At 36.7% G+C, this 17,190-nt stretch overlaps 1 protein-coding gene across 2 annotated transcripts in view; it reads left to right on the forward strand.

Annotated features, from left to right (window-relative positions):
* Positions 1–17,190, forward strand: part of FILIP1 (filamin A interacting protein 1) — a 186,476-nt gene that overhangs the window by 84,042 nt on the left and 85,244 nt on the right. For both annotated transcript variants that reach the window (XM_006926374.3, XM_006926373.3), the window contains exon 2: positions 2,014–2,295. In XM_006926374.3, the coding sequence (XP_006926436.1) occupies positions 2,020–2,295 (276 nt within the window). In that variant the 5' untranslated portion in view covers positions 2,014–2,019. The remainder of the gene's footprint in view (positions 1–2,013; positions 2,296–17,190) is intronic.

A 17,190-nucleotide genomic window follows, 5' to 3' on the forward strand; every position in this document is an offset into this window, starting at 1 on the left:
TATTTCAGATAAAAGGAATTCACATGTGGTTTGGAGTGGTAGGGATTCATAATTCTATCTGGGTAGCCCATGTGTCTTAATTGTGAGATATAACAGGTCAAGATTTAAATTTGAAACTTTCTATTCATCCCCTCTCTTTTTTTCACTCTGCTCACAAACAAGCTGTGATGAAATACAGTAGGTCTGCTCTGAAGTGCTCTGGCTTCCATTACAATGATACATCTATTCTTTGTTCACCAGAAACGCACAAAAGATGCTCTAAAATTCCAAGAACAAATCACTAAGTTAACCAGAAAACAGGATGCCAATGTTAAGGACCACCTCTTATGTTTATGTTGTTCAAAGTTAGGGTGCTATAGAAGGTTCACACATATGTGCGTGCACACACTCACAATATAAGAGTTCAGTTCAAAAAAGGAGTATGAATGTAGATTTCGAGATTTGTTGGAAGAATTAAATATTCACTATCTGAAAGGAAACACCACACTGTATTTATTTTTCTATTATAAACCTAGTGTTTTAGAAAGCTTTCTTTAGTTTCTTAAGTATTGTTGGGTTCATAAAGGAAATTTACTTTCAGAAAACAAAGTCCCTGTTTTTTATCTGGAATGAGTAATGAAAATCTTGTTGCTTAGCTGTTCAAGGAAAAGACTATTTATCCTGTGAGTTGTAAATAAGCCCATGCACTAAGCTACTACATTTAAGGGTTTTGGCAAATTTCGGTGTACAGCCTCCAGGATATTAAGCTCTCTTTAGAGCAGTTTGAATCCTACCTTTTGAGTTCACTTTGTTTGTAACATATTTGTGGGTCAAGCTCTTTTGCTCAGAGACTGACAGAGAATTTATAAAGCATAAATTACAAAATGACTTGAAGGTGCTCCTCATGGAACAACTTAGTTGCTCCTTTGTCTTTTTTCTTTATTTTACCTCAAAAAGTATTCTTTTTAATTTTTATTTTGAAATTGATCTGTTTTCTCCCATTTTTTATGCTTTTATTCTTTTACTGTAAATGACTGATATAAAAAGACCTGATTTTGAAAAAAAAAAAGAGGCTATGGAAAAATAGAATTCCATATCACTAAAAACTACACCACCCTTTCCCTTTGCTTTTCTTTTTTCCTCTCTTCATTTAAAGCCCCCTCCACCCTGAATGGATTTTTCTGCACATCGTGACTTACATCTGATTCCTGGCCGGGTTTGAGGTTTGAATTTTCTGATAGACTTAATTTAGAATCACTTAAAAAAATAAACTTTTATTTTACAACAACTTTAGATTTATAGAATCTTTGCAAAGATAATACTGGGGGTTCTCAAATACCCTATACCCAATTTCCTCTATAATCAACATCTTACGTTAGTATAGTACATTTGTTATACTTAATGAACCAATATTGATATATTGTTATTTACTAAAGTCCATATTTTATTTATATTTCTTCGGTTTTCCCCTAATGTCTTTTTTGTTTGTTTGCTTTAGGATCCTATCCAGACTGCCACATTACATTTAGTTGTCATGTGTTCTTAGGCTCCTCTCGGATATGACAGTTTTTCAGATTTTCCTTGTTTTCAATAACTTTGATAGTTTTAAAGATTACTGGCCATGAGTTTTGTAGAGTGTCTCTCAGTTGTGATTTGTCTAATTTTTTTTTCATTATTAGACTTGGGTAATGTTTTAGGGGAAGAAGACCACAAAGATAAAGTGCTATTCTTATCACATCCTACCAACGTACATACCATCGGCATGACTTAGCACTGTTGATGTTGACTTTGATCATTTGGCTTGAGATGTTTGTCAGGTTAGAATCACATTTTCTCTCTTTCTTGAAGATCATCCAAGCATTTGCCTGAAGATTTTACTACACATTTATTAAAGCTTTAAGGAAGCTAAGTGAGGCTGATCTTTTGGTTTTTCTTTATTGGTGATGTTGTAAAGCTGCTATAAGTTTCTAAGTAGTTAGACAAAAATAATTTCAGCGGTGGTAAATACATCTAAACTTTTTTCATGTGTTATAGGTGGGAATGAGATCCCGAAACCAGGGTGGTGAAAGTTCATCCAATGGGCATATCTCCTGCCCCCAATCCTCCATCATCAGCAATGCTGGTGATAAAAGTCTCTCAGAAGATGCAAAAAAGAAGAACAAATCAAATAGAAAGGAGGATGATGTCATGGCCTCAGGAACTGTCAAACGACACCTAAAACCATCTGGAGAAAGTGAACGAAAGAATAAAAAATCCTTGGAGTTATCCAAAGAAGACCTCATCCAGCTACTCAGTATAATGGAAGGGGAGTTACAGGTAGAGTATAATTTTCTCAACTATTGTGCCTCGATTTCCTAAGCTATAAAATAAGAGACTATGAACCTATCTTTCTCATTGGATTGTGAACTACATGGGGAAAAGGGCTATGTTTTTCTTATTCATTTCTAAATGCCTGACACCAGTTTTTACTGAATACATATTTGCTGAATTAATGAATAAATGAATGTATGCTGATTCCAACTTCAAGCTTCTCTAGAAGCAGAAAATTTCTTTATGATATGATTTTGGTAATAATCTAACACAGGCACCTGTACTTAGTAGTAAGTAATCAATGAGCTTATCTAATTTAGCCTTTGACTATGGTAGAAAATCATGATTATTAAAAGGCAAAGTTAAGCTCAAGTGTTACTTTTGATTTTTTCCAGAAAGTAGAGTAAAAGAGAGATAAAGAGATAAAGGGAGAGAAGGAGAAAGTGAGAGAAAGAGAAAGAGGGTTTTGTTTAAACCAGCCTTACACTTTTCTCATTTTTTCATAACTTTCATCTTTAATTTTCTATGTCATAGGAGTTGAGAAGCACTGAAATAAGCAGAACATTGTATTATGAAGACCTAATACTTTCACAGTGTGTTTCAAGTCTATTATCTCATTCAATCTCAATAAAAAAAGTAGGCATTATTATCTATATCTTATAATGAGGAAACTGAGGCCCAGAATGGTTAAGGATTTGTCCAATTCTCATCTTAGGCCTCCTAATTTTTGTTCTAGTGCTCTTTCCACAGTCCATCCTCCTTAACCTTCTGTAGCTACCTGAGCTAGGTCCCTTATTTAGTGTGTTTTTAAGGATTCAAGAAGGAATTGGGGTTCTTCTGATTTCCTGAGCTCTAGACAATTATATTTCTGGAAGTGGGGAAACAATAACTTCTTTTTTTGGTGGTGGTGGTAGGAGGAGAAGATGACTTGAGTAGAGTTGCTGTTTTCCTTTTCGTTTTTGTTAGGTTCTTAATTTGCATGAGCCTCTTAGGGGAATCTAATGATTGTGTGAGATGAATCCTTTGTTTGATGCTGTTAACTTCAGAGAGATTATTTGCAACCTGCCCTAAACTAGGGTGGGATAGCCTGATCTGTTCCTGTTCTCATCTGTATGAGCACACAGATAAGTAAACCCCTGGGGTAAAGAGAAATTGAAAACATAACAAAACTCACATTTTAAAAAAACAAACAAAAATGATTGAGCCTATCATGTGCTGGTGGATAAAAATCACATTTGCATTTCATAGCAAAAGAAGAAAATTTCCATAGTGCCACCATTACTGAAAATAGCTTCACCACTCCCAGAAATAGGCTAATGTTTTGTCTATTGACATTTACTGTGTTAGAAGGCAGACTATATTAGACCAACTTTTTAAGCTACCCCCAGCTGATAGTATTGACCTGAGTGGAAGGTACAAGGGTTACCTGAGAAATCTTCACAAAACAATATTATCAGTTCACTTCTCTCCAGGCATGGTGGCCTGTGCAAAGCCTGTGGTTCTTCTAGACTCTAATTTCTGTAGAAGGCTGTTATATCATGATGGATTCTGGAAAGCACTTAAGATTCATGTGGCTTTTATGTTCATGGTTTTGCCAGATATAGTTCCAGAACCTAAGCATTCACAATATAAGCCTACACACCCAGGACATCAATGAAATTACCCAGGAGACTCCAAAGAAATACATTTTGCTTTTCACTAATCTTAATGAATATAGGATACCTTACCGTACACAATAGTTGTATTTCTGAGTAGCAATAAATAAGTAAAAAGTTTAAGATATTTGTGGGGGAGGCAATGAAGGAAAAGAGAAATGGAAGACCTGATATTGTAAGAAATCCTATAGTAAATTCATTTGCAAAGCAAATAATTCATCTCCCGTATAGTTATATGCATACACACATATATATAAGTATATATATTTGCAATTGCAGATTTTGTAATACTAGATTTGTTAAAAATGAAAGTGTTCCTATATTTAGAGTTGTAGATATATGTTCTTTTAACAGATAATTGTCTTTTATTAGCATTGTCACATGAGGGGGCATGTGTGTTGTAGCTAAGAGTGGGAGGCAGTGGGCATTAACAAACATGAATGGACTGGTAAAAATGCAGCAGCTATATGCCAGGTGTGCCAGACTAGAGATAAGAAAAAAAGTATCTAAAGGTCTGGTATTGAGAGGAGAGGCCGGGATATGCCTCATGAGATAAGTTACCATCAGCTCAGGCCTTTATGCCATTTACTTTCTTTATACTATATATGTGACAAACTTGGACAAGTTATATGACATGCCAAGGTTGTGCATTAATTTAGTTACATTTGCTCTAGGCCCAAATTCCCTGTGTCTCAGTTCAACGTCTCTCCAACTATGTCATTTGCACTCTGGGGATATTCAAGGGCTGGCTCCAGAACCTTTATATTTACTCCTTGTCTCCACAATTTCTTTTATGTAGACTTACATTGTGAACTTTGGGGCCAAAGCCATTTTGTAAAATGATGAAACTTTTTTAGGTACGAGAAATTGAGGTAAAAGAAATATTTCACATCAAAGAAGTGGAATATGATCTAAACCATGAAGTTTGATGTGCTCTGTATAGTGAGAAAAATGAGGGAAGGCAGCAGTACCACATGGACACAGGCTGGACACTACACAACTCTGAGAAGCTTCATATTCACTACTCTATGAGTGTTGTGTCCTGAAGTTGTGCAACAGCTTAGCCTTGGGGCGACTGGAACTACTAGTCAAAAGAAGTAGGGTGACACACAGAGAAAAGGGGCCTATAAAAGTGGGGAGAAAAGACCAAGATCAGGTCTGCCTGTAGGAGATCTACCCTGGAAGTGACTTAGGGAGAAGGAGGATACAGAGGCTCACTCAGACTTTTTATACTTCTTTTCTCTTTCTCAGACTCCTTGTTGATATTTCTCATTCTCTCCAACTCTGTATCCAGGGTTTGGACATTAGAGACAGTTTGTGTGTTTTCTGATACTAGCACCTGCCACCTTTAGAATCTGTTGTGTGATCTACGGAAATTTGTTGAACCAACATCATAAACAGCATGACCTTTATTGTTAGCATTGGCTCTTTGCAAAATTTGCAGACTTACCGTTTTGTTTGCCAGTCCAGGTATAAAGTAAATTCTTGATGTGCTCCTTTAATGGACACGTATTACAAATGGAGTTGCCCTTCCCAGGGATATTTGCGTTTTAAGGAGTCTTGTCTAGAACTGGTGATGTCATGACCATTGTCTTGGAGAGAGACATCTTCCAGATTTTTCAAGCCACATCTTAGCAAATGCAAGCCTGTCATCTCAGTTCAATGACTGGCTGACACTGCCTGCATAAAAGTAGCAAGGCTGGTTTTCATTATTACATTTCTGTCATTGACTGGTTCCAAAAACAAGTACTTTCTAATAATATGGAACATTTTTTTTCGGGTGAAAAACTGGTTACATGTTTCCCAGACTAAACTAAATATAATGAAATAGTACACCCAGACCATCATTTGGGCACCATGATTAATTTCCCCCTATATTTGTCCAAAAATAGCACTTTAAAGAAGTCGTTCAATTTGGCTGTATTTAAAATGACTAAAGTTCAAAGGAAATGGTCCTCACATCAAAAAGTCATAAGACCGAAAACTTAGCAGAAGTTTCATTCTTAGGGCATTAATTAATTAATTATTTCTAAATTGATTGATCTTACAATATTTAAGAAACTTTGCTGTGCCAGAGTTCCAAAGGATGCAAAGATGAATAATAATATTACTCGTAGCTAAAATTTGATGAGCTCCTACTATATGCCAAGTATAGTTTTAGGCAGTAGGTATTACAGTAGTCATGAAGAAGGAGTTTATGACCTGATAGGATAGATGGGAATATATAGGAATGAATATTTTATAGGATAATTGCAATGCAAATTATTGGGGTACAAAGGAAGGAAAGATTATGAAAATCTCAAGAGATGAGTGAACGCTTCATTGAAGAATTGGACATTAAAGAATTGACAAGTTTTGGACAGGTTGAGATAAGTGTAGCAAACGATATGAGCAGAATCAAACACAAAGTGTGTGGGAAAGTATGGAACAGTTTATCAGTGAGTAGTAGTCTTGCTTCAGTGGAGAATTATTTGGAAGAAGTAAAACTATACCTTCTTTTGGAGACTACAACTAAGACATCTAAAAAACAACATTTAGAAGGTGTGATGATCTCAGGGGAGTGGAGTGATGCAGAAACCAAAGGAGTCAAGATCATCAAGAAGAGAGAGATTGCATCAGTCAAAATTTCAGTAGAAAGTTTCAGTCAGATCTGACTGAGGGGTGCTCTTTGGATTTGTGAAACTTAAGGTCATTGGCAACACTTGCCAGAACAATTTCAGTGAGTTTAAGCCTGTTTTTAGTGGTTTGAGAAGTGAAGTTAAAGAAAGAGAGTAACAAGTTCTGTTGAAACTCCAGGAAATTAGAAAAGAAATTTTTTGGTAAGAATTACTGAGATTTTCTGATTTTTTGGGGGTGGGGGGAACATAACCAAAGAAGCCAAATTTCCCTTTTCTTTAGCATAGCAATAAATTATTTGTCTGGCACAGAGAATGCCCTTAGTGCTCATTTGTTGACCCCTTGCTTTGAAATTACAATGTTGCTTTTCTCTACTTCGGGCTTTAAGTGAAATATGGAATTATTCAAAAGTAAAAGGCTAAAACAATGTATCTTGAATGCCAAGTCCTATGTGGAAGTGGTGTAGGACTGAAAAAATTTGGTAGTTGACCTTATTAGTGCTGACTTTGAGCCTTAGTTTAATCTCTGTCTGTATAATAATGGGTTGTTGTGATTGCTATACTTAGCCAATAGAGATGTTGTTTGGAGAATTTTGGTTGAGAGGGGAGGAGAAAGATAAGATAGTAGCTAGAGGGAAAATCAGGTCAAGGAAGGGTTTTTAATGATGAAAGTGGCTTTACTATGTTAATAGGTTAAGGGGTTATAGGATGAGAAAGGAGCAGGGTCGTATAGGAAAGAGCAAAGATTTTTGATGAAGCAGTCTTAGAGAAGGCAGGAAGAGGAAATCAAAGGTATGGTTTTGGAGCCGACCTCAGGTTTGCCCTTGAAAAGGAAGGAAATCCTTTGTTTCTGTGACAGAGGGAAGGAGAATGAATGGGTAGAGATGAAAATAATTTTTGTAGCAGAGGGGTGGGCAGGTGAAGCCTCAGCTTTCTCAGCAAGAAAAAGACAAAGTTATGTTCTCCTGAAAATGAGGAGACCTGGGCCAAGTTTGGGTCTTAAAGATAATTATGTACATGCTGTATTGCTGCTTAGGGGACTGTTAGAGGAATGTGATTACGGATAAATAGGAGCATTAATGAGTGGAGTTTAGGATTCAGCCAGCAGAGAGACCTATGTGTTTGCAATGGCACCAGTCTGTTTAGGAAGAAGCCTGAGTGAAAATGTGTTGATATATTTCATAGCACTGAATCTAGGTTGCAGTTGTCCAAGTGGGTGCAGTGGAAGGACAGAAGTGAAGGAAGTGGAGTGTGTCGGTGAGACGGTGCCCACACAAGGAAGAGATATCAAGAGGAAGGAGCAGGTCAATGGGAGGATGAGCATGAGAGGGCTGGAGAGACTTGAAATTGGGCTATTTGCACTTAACTTTTCTGTGTGTTGCAGTTTTAACTAATACAAGGTCTTGGGTGTGGTTCTGGGAGTAGAAGGGAAAGCAATGAGAATTAATGAGATCAAGAACTGGTAAAGTTAGGAAGGATATTAACTAAATCTCTCACATGAATGTTGAAACCTTCCAGAATGATGGTAGGGTTTGGAGAGGAGAGCAAGTCTGTATCATTTAATAAATATGAGAACTGGGGACTAGCAGGTCAATAGATAACTGCTTCCAGGCTACTTTTTCTGAAGTGTTTCTCTGATCATGTTATTCTGTTATTAGGAATTTAAAAAAGTCTCCAGACCCTATCTGATTGAAAACTAAATTGCTCAGACTGGTCTGAAAAAGCTATTTATTAACTGGCTCATCCTTAGCTATAAAAGCTCATCTTTAGTGTTCCTTAAAATGACCATTCCTATCCAATCAGGCAGTCTCTAAATTCTTCCCCAAACCTGACACATACACTCACACATAAAATCTCAAACACTATCACAATCCCAGTGGTTTTTTTTTTTTAAGTGTCTTCCAACTTGAGGGTACTTATGAGACAAACCGGGGGCATTTAGTAAAATTCAGGATGTGTATTTGTCCTTTTTCTATGTCATATTCCCCTCATGTATTAGTTAATATGCTTCCTTCCTTCCTTCCTTCCTTCCTTCCTTCCTTCCTTCCTTCCTTCCTTCCTTCCTTCCTTCCTTCCTTCCTTCCTTCCTTCCTTCCTTCCTTCCTTCCTTCCTTCCTTCCTTCCTTCCTTCCTTCCTTCCTTCCTTCCTTCCTTCCTTCCTTCCTTCCTTCCTTCCTTCCTTCCTTCCTTCCTTCCTTCCTTCCTTCCTTTCTTTCTTTCTTTCTTTCTTTCTTCTCTCTCTCTCTCTCTTTCTTTCAGACTTTAAAAAAAACAGTTTTAAGATCACAGTAAAATTGAGAGGAAGGCACAGAGATTTCTCACAGACACTCTGCCCCCACACATTCACAGCCTCCTGCATTATCAACATCCTCAACCAGAGTGGTACATTTGTTACAACCTGCACTGATATATCATTATCACCCAAGGCCTATAGTTTATCTTAGGGTTCACTCTTGGCATTGTATATTCTGTGGGTTTAGAAAATGTATAATGACATGTAGCCGCCATTGTAGTATCATACAGAGCATTTTCAACAGACCTAAAAATCCTCTGTACTCTACCTATTTATCCCTCCCAATATTTTTTTTAGGGACCACTGAAGGCTTATCTCTATGAAGTCGTTTCTAATTACTTGCTCCTCAACATTTGTCTTTCTCTTGTCCTGAAATCCTACATTGTTTTGGTATAAGTGTAAACCATAGCATCTCATATATATACATTCCCTAAGTATTTTATGCATTTACTTATATCTGTTGCCTGAAATAACTTGAGAGAAGGGTTGTGTCTTCTGCTTCTTTCATATGCCTCATTATACCTAGAAAAAGCCTAGGGGAATCATTGTTAGTCTATTGGTAACTGATGGTTAATCTTGGAATGTCCTAACATTTATATACCCTATGAGCAATCAGAAGATTAATTGTTTAATCATCTGCGAAAGACTATTGAACTATATGAAAGTATCATTATATACATAATGCTATTGAATTAATAATAACAGTCCCAAATATTTACAACGATATTCCTACTACAATGCTATGATTCTGCTTTTCCATAATTTTTAACAAGAGATTTCATAACTCCATTGGGTTTGGTGATAATCAGTTCAGATGAAATTACCTGATACAACCAAACACAATAGGCTTATACTAGAGGGGTGCTACTATTACTTTTTCTTTAGAGATGACTTTTCTTTTCCTGAGTTCTATTTGTCACATGGTAAGACTTCCCATGTAATCTCTGTGCTTCTGAAGAATGACACTTTTAGTTACTCTATATGGCTTTTTAAATTGATGACTCATCTGCACTTAATATGCTCCATCTTTAGAATCTCGGGCTGAGGTCACCCTGAGCGAGGCTGCCCAGTGAAACCTCACACCACCAGAATGGTCAGCATGCTGAGAATGGTATGTCTTTGCTAAGTTTAGGAGGTAGCAAAGAGACAGGTCGCTTTCTGATTAAAATCAGGACCAGATCTGGTTCTTTGGTGAATATGGTGCTTCAGAATCTCATGTGTACAATAGTATTGTCAGTATTTTGGCAAAAAGTTTTGGTATCTGATTTTCATTGTTCAGGCAGAATATTTTTAGTGCTCCTAATAGAATCAGAAAGTTGGCTTTTCTGCTGTGAGACTAATGTACCCATTGGCACTATAGGGGAGAACTCTGGTTTTATTGAGAAATGTAAAAACATACATTAGTAAAGAAAATGTCCCATATAATATTTATTATTTTCATTTTCTGATACTTCAGACATGAGAAAATACTATATACAGGTAATATGTGAAAGATGGACATTTTCCCCAAGTGGCTGTAAACTGCATTTTTCTAGTGAAAACGATCTCTATTACTTTAATAAACAAAACTATATCTAAATATCCAACTAACCTGTGTAGATGTTATTTGGGCAGGTGCTCTTGTTACATGGTGTAATTTTTTTTTAAAAATAAAATTACAGTTTATACAGATAACTGTTAGGACCAATGTCTCTTAAGTGGAGTAGAAACTGGGGCATCATGAATTCATGATTGTAGAAGGACTTGGAGAAGTAAGATCTTGACCTGCGGTATCCAAAAGAACTTTCTATGAAGAAGGAAATGTTCTATATCTGTGCTGTCCTATATGGTAGCTACTAGCCACATGAGACTTGTGAGCATTTGAAATATGGCTAATATGGCTGAGAAACTGATTTTTAAATTTTATTTAATGATAATTTAAATTTGAATAGCCACATATGGTTAGTGGCTACTGTATCAACAGCACGGATATAGAGAAACAAACATGACAATTATCTGAAGAGATCTTGGTTAAGCCAAAGGATAGAGAATAAAAGGAAAAAAATCAAGTCCCAAGACAGACTCTTAGAGAACAATGATGGTTAAGAGTGGGGAGAGAGAAAAGAATTAGCCAAAGAGGAAGAAAGGACAGGGTTAAAGAGAAAGGAAGATAGATCAGAATGGTGAGGTGTCATGAATGCAAGGGAGGAGAGAATTTCAGGAAGAAGACATTTGTGGTTCTCAGAGCTGCTGCAAAGCTAGAGGACGAAAACTGAGAATGGGCCGTTTATTGAGCTGACATTTAAAAGGTGCCATTTCAAAGTAATAGTGAGTGCTGATATTGGATTGCTGGTGTCCAGAAGTGCCTGGCCAAACTCTATTTTTGAGAAGTTTGTGGATAGAGAGATGGCTCTGAGTAATAGTAGGAGAAGAGAGGCTGGATCATTTTAAAGAAAACTCCAGACATCCTATCATTTTACTCAGCAGTAGGGAGATTATGATGACAGTGTTTTCAGGGCAGAGTACCATCTAGTTTTTGGTTGCAGGATAGCTCTGCCACTAATACTGGCCTAACACATCCAGAGAGAAAATACATAAGGAAACACAAGGGATAAGTTACTGTGACAGGTAGAAAACAAAGCTAGAATGTTTACCTTCACCTGATGTTTCCTTGGAACATCTTCCAGTTTGGCCAGTTTGGCTATACTAATGGTCCTGCCAAAGCCAATCTCTGGATTTTACATAAAGTAGTTTTCAAGAAAATGTAAATGATAATCTACTTTTTGTTTTTGTTTTGTTTAGAAAGGAAGAGAGAAAGAAAGAAAGAAAGAAAGAAAGAAAGAGGAAAAACAAACACAGTGATACCCATTTCATTGCCAATAAATAATGCATTTTCTAGGTTTAATAAGACACAGACGGAGGGAGGGAGGGAGGAAGGGAGGGATGGAGGAAGGAAGGAAGGAAGGAAGACAGACAGACCTTTATATTAACCAAATGAAACTACAAAGTAATTTTCAAAAAGCATCTATTGAGTGCTTCATAGACAGAGCCTGTCCTCTAGGAGTTGGTAATTTAAAACAGTTCTTACAAAAAAAAATAAATAAATCAAACAATTCTGACAAAGAAAGACTGACAAGTAGACATTTTGTTTAATATAGTCAAACAATATAGAAAATGGTGGAGATGAATTTACCTATGTGAAGATATAGATACATAAATAGAATGGAGGGATAGTGGGAGTAGGCATGCTATCAGGAGAAGATTAGGGGAAAAAGTCCCTAAATATTCCATGTTCAGATTCCCTGGGGAACAGAGACTTTGATGACAATAGTTCCATGTCTAAATAACCCCAGGAGCTTGGATTCCTCTAGCTCCTTTTCTGTAGAAAGTTTCCAGGCCCCCAACAAACTGGTCATAAAGACTGTGGAAGATCTAGTAGGAAGAGGAGGGGGGGATTCAGCTTCACCTAAATTAGGTACATTTTTCTGGATTATACTATTAATTCATATAAAATGTTTTTATGGTTATTAAATGTTTTTAAGAGTAAAATGCAGATCTGCTTATCTAGACCATGGTGAATTTAAACTTACCATATCCAAATTAATGAGATGTCACTACCAGTACTGCTTACAATTGCTAACAACTTGACAATATTAAAAATTCCTGGGCCAGCCTTCAATCTCTTTTTTTATTTCCTTCTCTCTTCTTTCAAGGGACACTCTTGGAAGTCATGGCAAAAACTTAGTAGATAAAGAATGGCCCTTTTTAAGGCACTTCCTTCCTCAAGAAACCTTTCCTGGTACAGTGGTGATGGAGGGTTTGTTCTGAACCTTGTGTGAACTGTGGCATCCTTGGGTTTGCCAGATGGGGTTACAAGTGCAGACAATGTGTGGAATATTTTTCTTTGCAAAGCTAATTGGTAGGATTTGAAATCTGACTTCATGAGTATCACGTCAAACAGTCATAGACCAGCCTCAAAACACATGAAGAGCTCAAAGACACTCATGTCACATGGCTGTCAACAGAAAAATATTTTTATCAAAACCATCTGTATTTAAGAGAAAGCAGGGCACTGATGAAAATTCTTGAAATCATTTTACTGATATAGAGCTTAATTGAAAGAAAGGATATACTAAACTTTGATTCAAGGAAAACATTGTCACTTGGGTGTGTTTAGCTAACATGTAATCCTATCTGTGGACAATGTCTTGTTCTTCAACAATGTATATGTTTATATTGGCAGGAAAGAACTTCTATAGACCTTTCTGAACAGCAGCCATTAATCTCTAGCAATGCTTAGTCCTGTGTTAAACATTTCCTGATCAAGGGCCTGAAAGGAAATAAGAAACAATGTGCACAAATTTTAGCAGGCCCTGCTCTCCTCCTGCCTTTTAAAAGTAGTAATAATGAAAGCACATTTGAAAGTCTGTGATTCTATGGGGAATAACTAATTTATGATAAATCAGCGGTAACGCAAGGGTTTACATGTTCCTAAGCAGATGTAGGAAATGGTCTCATGGGCTCAAAAGCAACATTTGCATCCATGAAAGTGAGTGTCCCTTGAATAGTGATGTATATATATAAACAAACCTATATACATATAATTATTTTAATTAGCAGACTTTTTTAAACCTATATACATATAATTATTTTAATTAGCAAACTTTCTTGAAAACTGAAATCAAACGATGTGTAAGATGAACTGTGTTCTGAAACAATCAAAATATGAAGGCCTTTTTTCTTCTTTAATGGAATGTAAATTCCTGGCTTTCAGTTTACAAAAGACAATCGTTTGAGCGCAAATAAGATCATGGTTGCATACAGAGCATGAGCCATTTATATTTGTTATCTTTGCAATTTCTGACATGACTTGTTTTGTAGGTAGTTGTGGTGTAACATGTCAGCCTGAAGTGCCAGTTATGGTGACTGCAAAATACCTGGGTAAAGACCTCTCCTGAAAAGAAACTTACACACGCTGAGCAAGAGACACTTCCAGGGTCACTTGAAGAATCAAGCATGGGAAGCTCTGAACATTTCACTTCCTTTCTCACCAGAGCTATCATTGCTTAAGTGGGAAGGGCTCTAGGCTTCTCTTTCTTTACATGTGAGACAAAATGCAGGTGGTTATAAATTTCTATTCCCCCCCTAAACCTCACTGCCTCATTGCAATGATCTTTACAGGTATCGTACTGTTATCTATCCTTCAGCAGAGAGGGGGTGAACAACTTGGTCATTTTTATTAGTTACCACCATGTGACAGTTGATTCAATTGACATGAGAATAATTGATAGGCAATTATGGAGTGCCAGCTAGGTAGTGAAGGGAATGCAAAGGGGGAAAATTAGGCCCAGAGTCCCTGATATCAAATAATGGGGGAGAAGTCATCTCCACCATTACTGCTTCATTCAGTTATTCTTACTGCCTTTCGCATGGTTTAATGCAGTAGCCTCCCAACTGGTATGCCCTTCCCATAGTCTTATCACCTGTAATTCTCCATCTCGCGGCAAGAGTTAACTTTTTAAAATAGAAACCAATCATGTATTTTCTCTGCTTAAAACACTAGAAGCTCCCTGTTGCTCTGAGAGGCTTTCATGGACTGGCACCTACTTACCACTTTAGCCTCATTTTTTACTGCATTCCCCCAATCTGTGGTCCTGTCATACTGACTTGTCTGCAGTCCGTTGAACATTCCTGTCTTAAATGGTGTTGAGAGCCTCTTCTTATGGGGTCTATTCTCCATATGTCTTAAGCAAATGATTTGAAAGAAAAGGCACTAATATTACACATGTTCAAAGCTGGCTGATAGGAGCAGTACATTGATTCTATTCATCGATTTTCGCCCTACTTTATTTTAATGTCGTTTCCACATCAAGTGAAGGTCATTAGGCAGAGAAAGCAATTCTATATACAAACACCTACTGGTTAGGCGAGTACTTAAAAGCGTTTTCCATTACTTGTTATAACTTGCTCACATGTTCGTTCAGGACTTCATGGGAGAGGACTCCCGTTCTTTCCAGGTGTTCAGAGATTTTTATATTTTGATAGAGTATCATTCCTGTATCTCTTTGAAGGTAGAGTCTCACTGTAATTACATGCTCAGGAATCGTGTTGTAATTATAAGATAAGGCAAGTGTATGGTTGGAGCCATGTGCTGGTTCAATAGTTAACCTTGGTCCAAGCGTGAAAATATAATTCTAGCGATAAAGTTTATATACTGTTAAAATTTTATGTGAAAATTTTTTTGTGTGTGTGATTTAATATAAGTTTATTATCATTTATGTTATTTATTTTTATTTTAAATTAAGTTTATTGGGGTAACATTGGTTAATAGAATTATATAATTTTCATGTGTACATTATGATGTGACATCTATATATTCTATTGTGTGATTACCACCCAAAGTCCAGTTTCCTTCAGCTACCATATATTTGACCCCCTTTACCCCGTCTACTTCTCCCCTCCTTCCCTAACCCCTACCCTCTGGTAACCACTAGTCTATAGTCCATGTCCACAAGTATTTGTCTGTCTTATTCCTTTGTTACTTTTAGGTTTACATCCCACATATAAGTGATATCATGTGATTTTCAACTTTTTCTGTCTGGCTTATTTCACTTAGATTATCTCGAGGTCCATCCATGTTGTCGCAAATGGCAGTATTTCATTTCTTCTTATGGCTGAGTAATATTTCATTGTATACATGTACCATGGCTTCTTTAGACTTATTTATGTTTTTAAAAATTAATGTATAATTGACATTGCATTAGTTTCAGGTGTACAACATAATGATTCAATGATTGTATATATTGTGAAATGATCACTATAATGTATAGTTAACTTAAAAATATTTTGTTTAAAAATTTGGATGGTTAATTTACAGAAATGGTTGAAAACCTAGAAAATGGTATCATGTATGCTAGTATATTCTTTTTGTTTTTTACACAAATTAAGCATGTTATATACACTGTTCTGCAACTGGCCTTTTTTTCAGATATCATATATGCATGGAAATTGTTCCTTATTAGAATATATGGAGATTTTACATTCTTTTTAATGGCTGCAGAGTATATAGTAGTTGGGTGTACCCTAGTTGTACCCTGTTGATGGATATCTAAGCTGTCCCAGACTTTTGCGATCATAATCAATGCCACGTGAATACATTACATATACACCTTATCACAAATGCAAAAGTATTTCTCTTGGTCATATTCCCAGGATTAAAATTGCTAAGTCAAAAAGTATATAAATTCGTTGCAGATTCTGCTAAGTTGCCTTCATAGTTCTGTTTTCTTGCTCTTGCCAACACAGTATATATTGATTGTTTTGCCAATCTGATGTTTTAATTACTTTACCAGTCCGATAAGTGAAATGGATATCTCCTTGTAGTTTAATTTACATTTCTCTTATCAGTGAGGTTGAGCATCTTTTCAAATATTTTTAGAGGAATTTGTATTTCCTGTTGGTGACTAGTCTGTTTCTATCCTTTACCTGTTTTTTCATTGAATTGTTGGTCTTTTACTGAATCATACAAGCTCTTTGTATAGTAAAGAAATGACCAGGGGGTGTGAATGGCTCCTGACTACAAAAAGATAGGATACAAACTGATATTGTCATGAGATTCAAAACTAAGACTTTTTAGGTGAGAGAGAGAAAGAATGATCTCTAAGCAGTGGCAAGGTGGAAATCCACCCCACCTCCAGGCCCACTGGTACAAGGAGAGTTGGGGGAAACTATTCACCTCTTCTGAGGGCACTTGAGGAAGCAATGTTCTCATGAGAGGGTCAGGGTTCCCTTAGGGAAGTGGTTCTCAAAGTTGTCTGCAGATGCCTGGGCCACACCCCTCATCAGTTAAATAAAAACCTCCGGAAGTAGGAAGCAGACATCAGTATTTTTTTTAAAGCTTCACAGGATTCTAATGTGCAGCTAAATTTGAAAATCACTACCTTAGAGCAAGAAGGCTAGGGAAACATTCTCAGAAAAGTTTGTGAACTTAGAAAAAATGGCTCGTAGTTGAATGTGAGTTTCAAAGAGCACAGTGAAAGAGTTTCAGGAGATGAGGATGGGTGAGATATAGGATCAGAAAAGATGAGTCTCAGAAGTGAGGGGGATGAGTTTTCTCCGGGCTTTTTATTTGTGGTACCTAAAGTACCAAGTGCCTCTGTTTTATTAGCTGCAATATCGGAAGCACACAATCATATTCTTTATTTATGGCTTTGGTGAGTCCTTAGGAGCTGTGGCTAGAGAAATCAATGCCAGACATGTCAGGAAGAGATGCTTTGCATGGTTTCTCTGTGGTTAACTCATCTTGGGATGTAAGCCTTCAGAAACGATCCCCATGAACATGACATCATCTGTGAGATGG

This window comes from Pteropus alecto, unplaced genomic scaffold, assembly GCF_000325575.1.
Source record: "Pteropus alecto unplaced genomic scaffold, ASM32557v1 scaffold7, whole genome shotgun sequence".
NCBI classification, from domain to species: domain Eukaryota; kingdom Metazoa; phylum Chordata; class Mammalia; order Chiroptera; family Pteropodidae; genus Pteropus; species Pteropus alecto.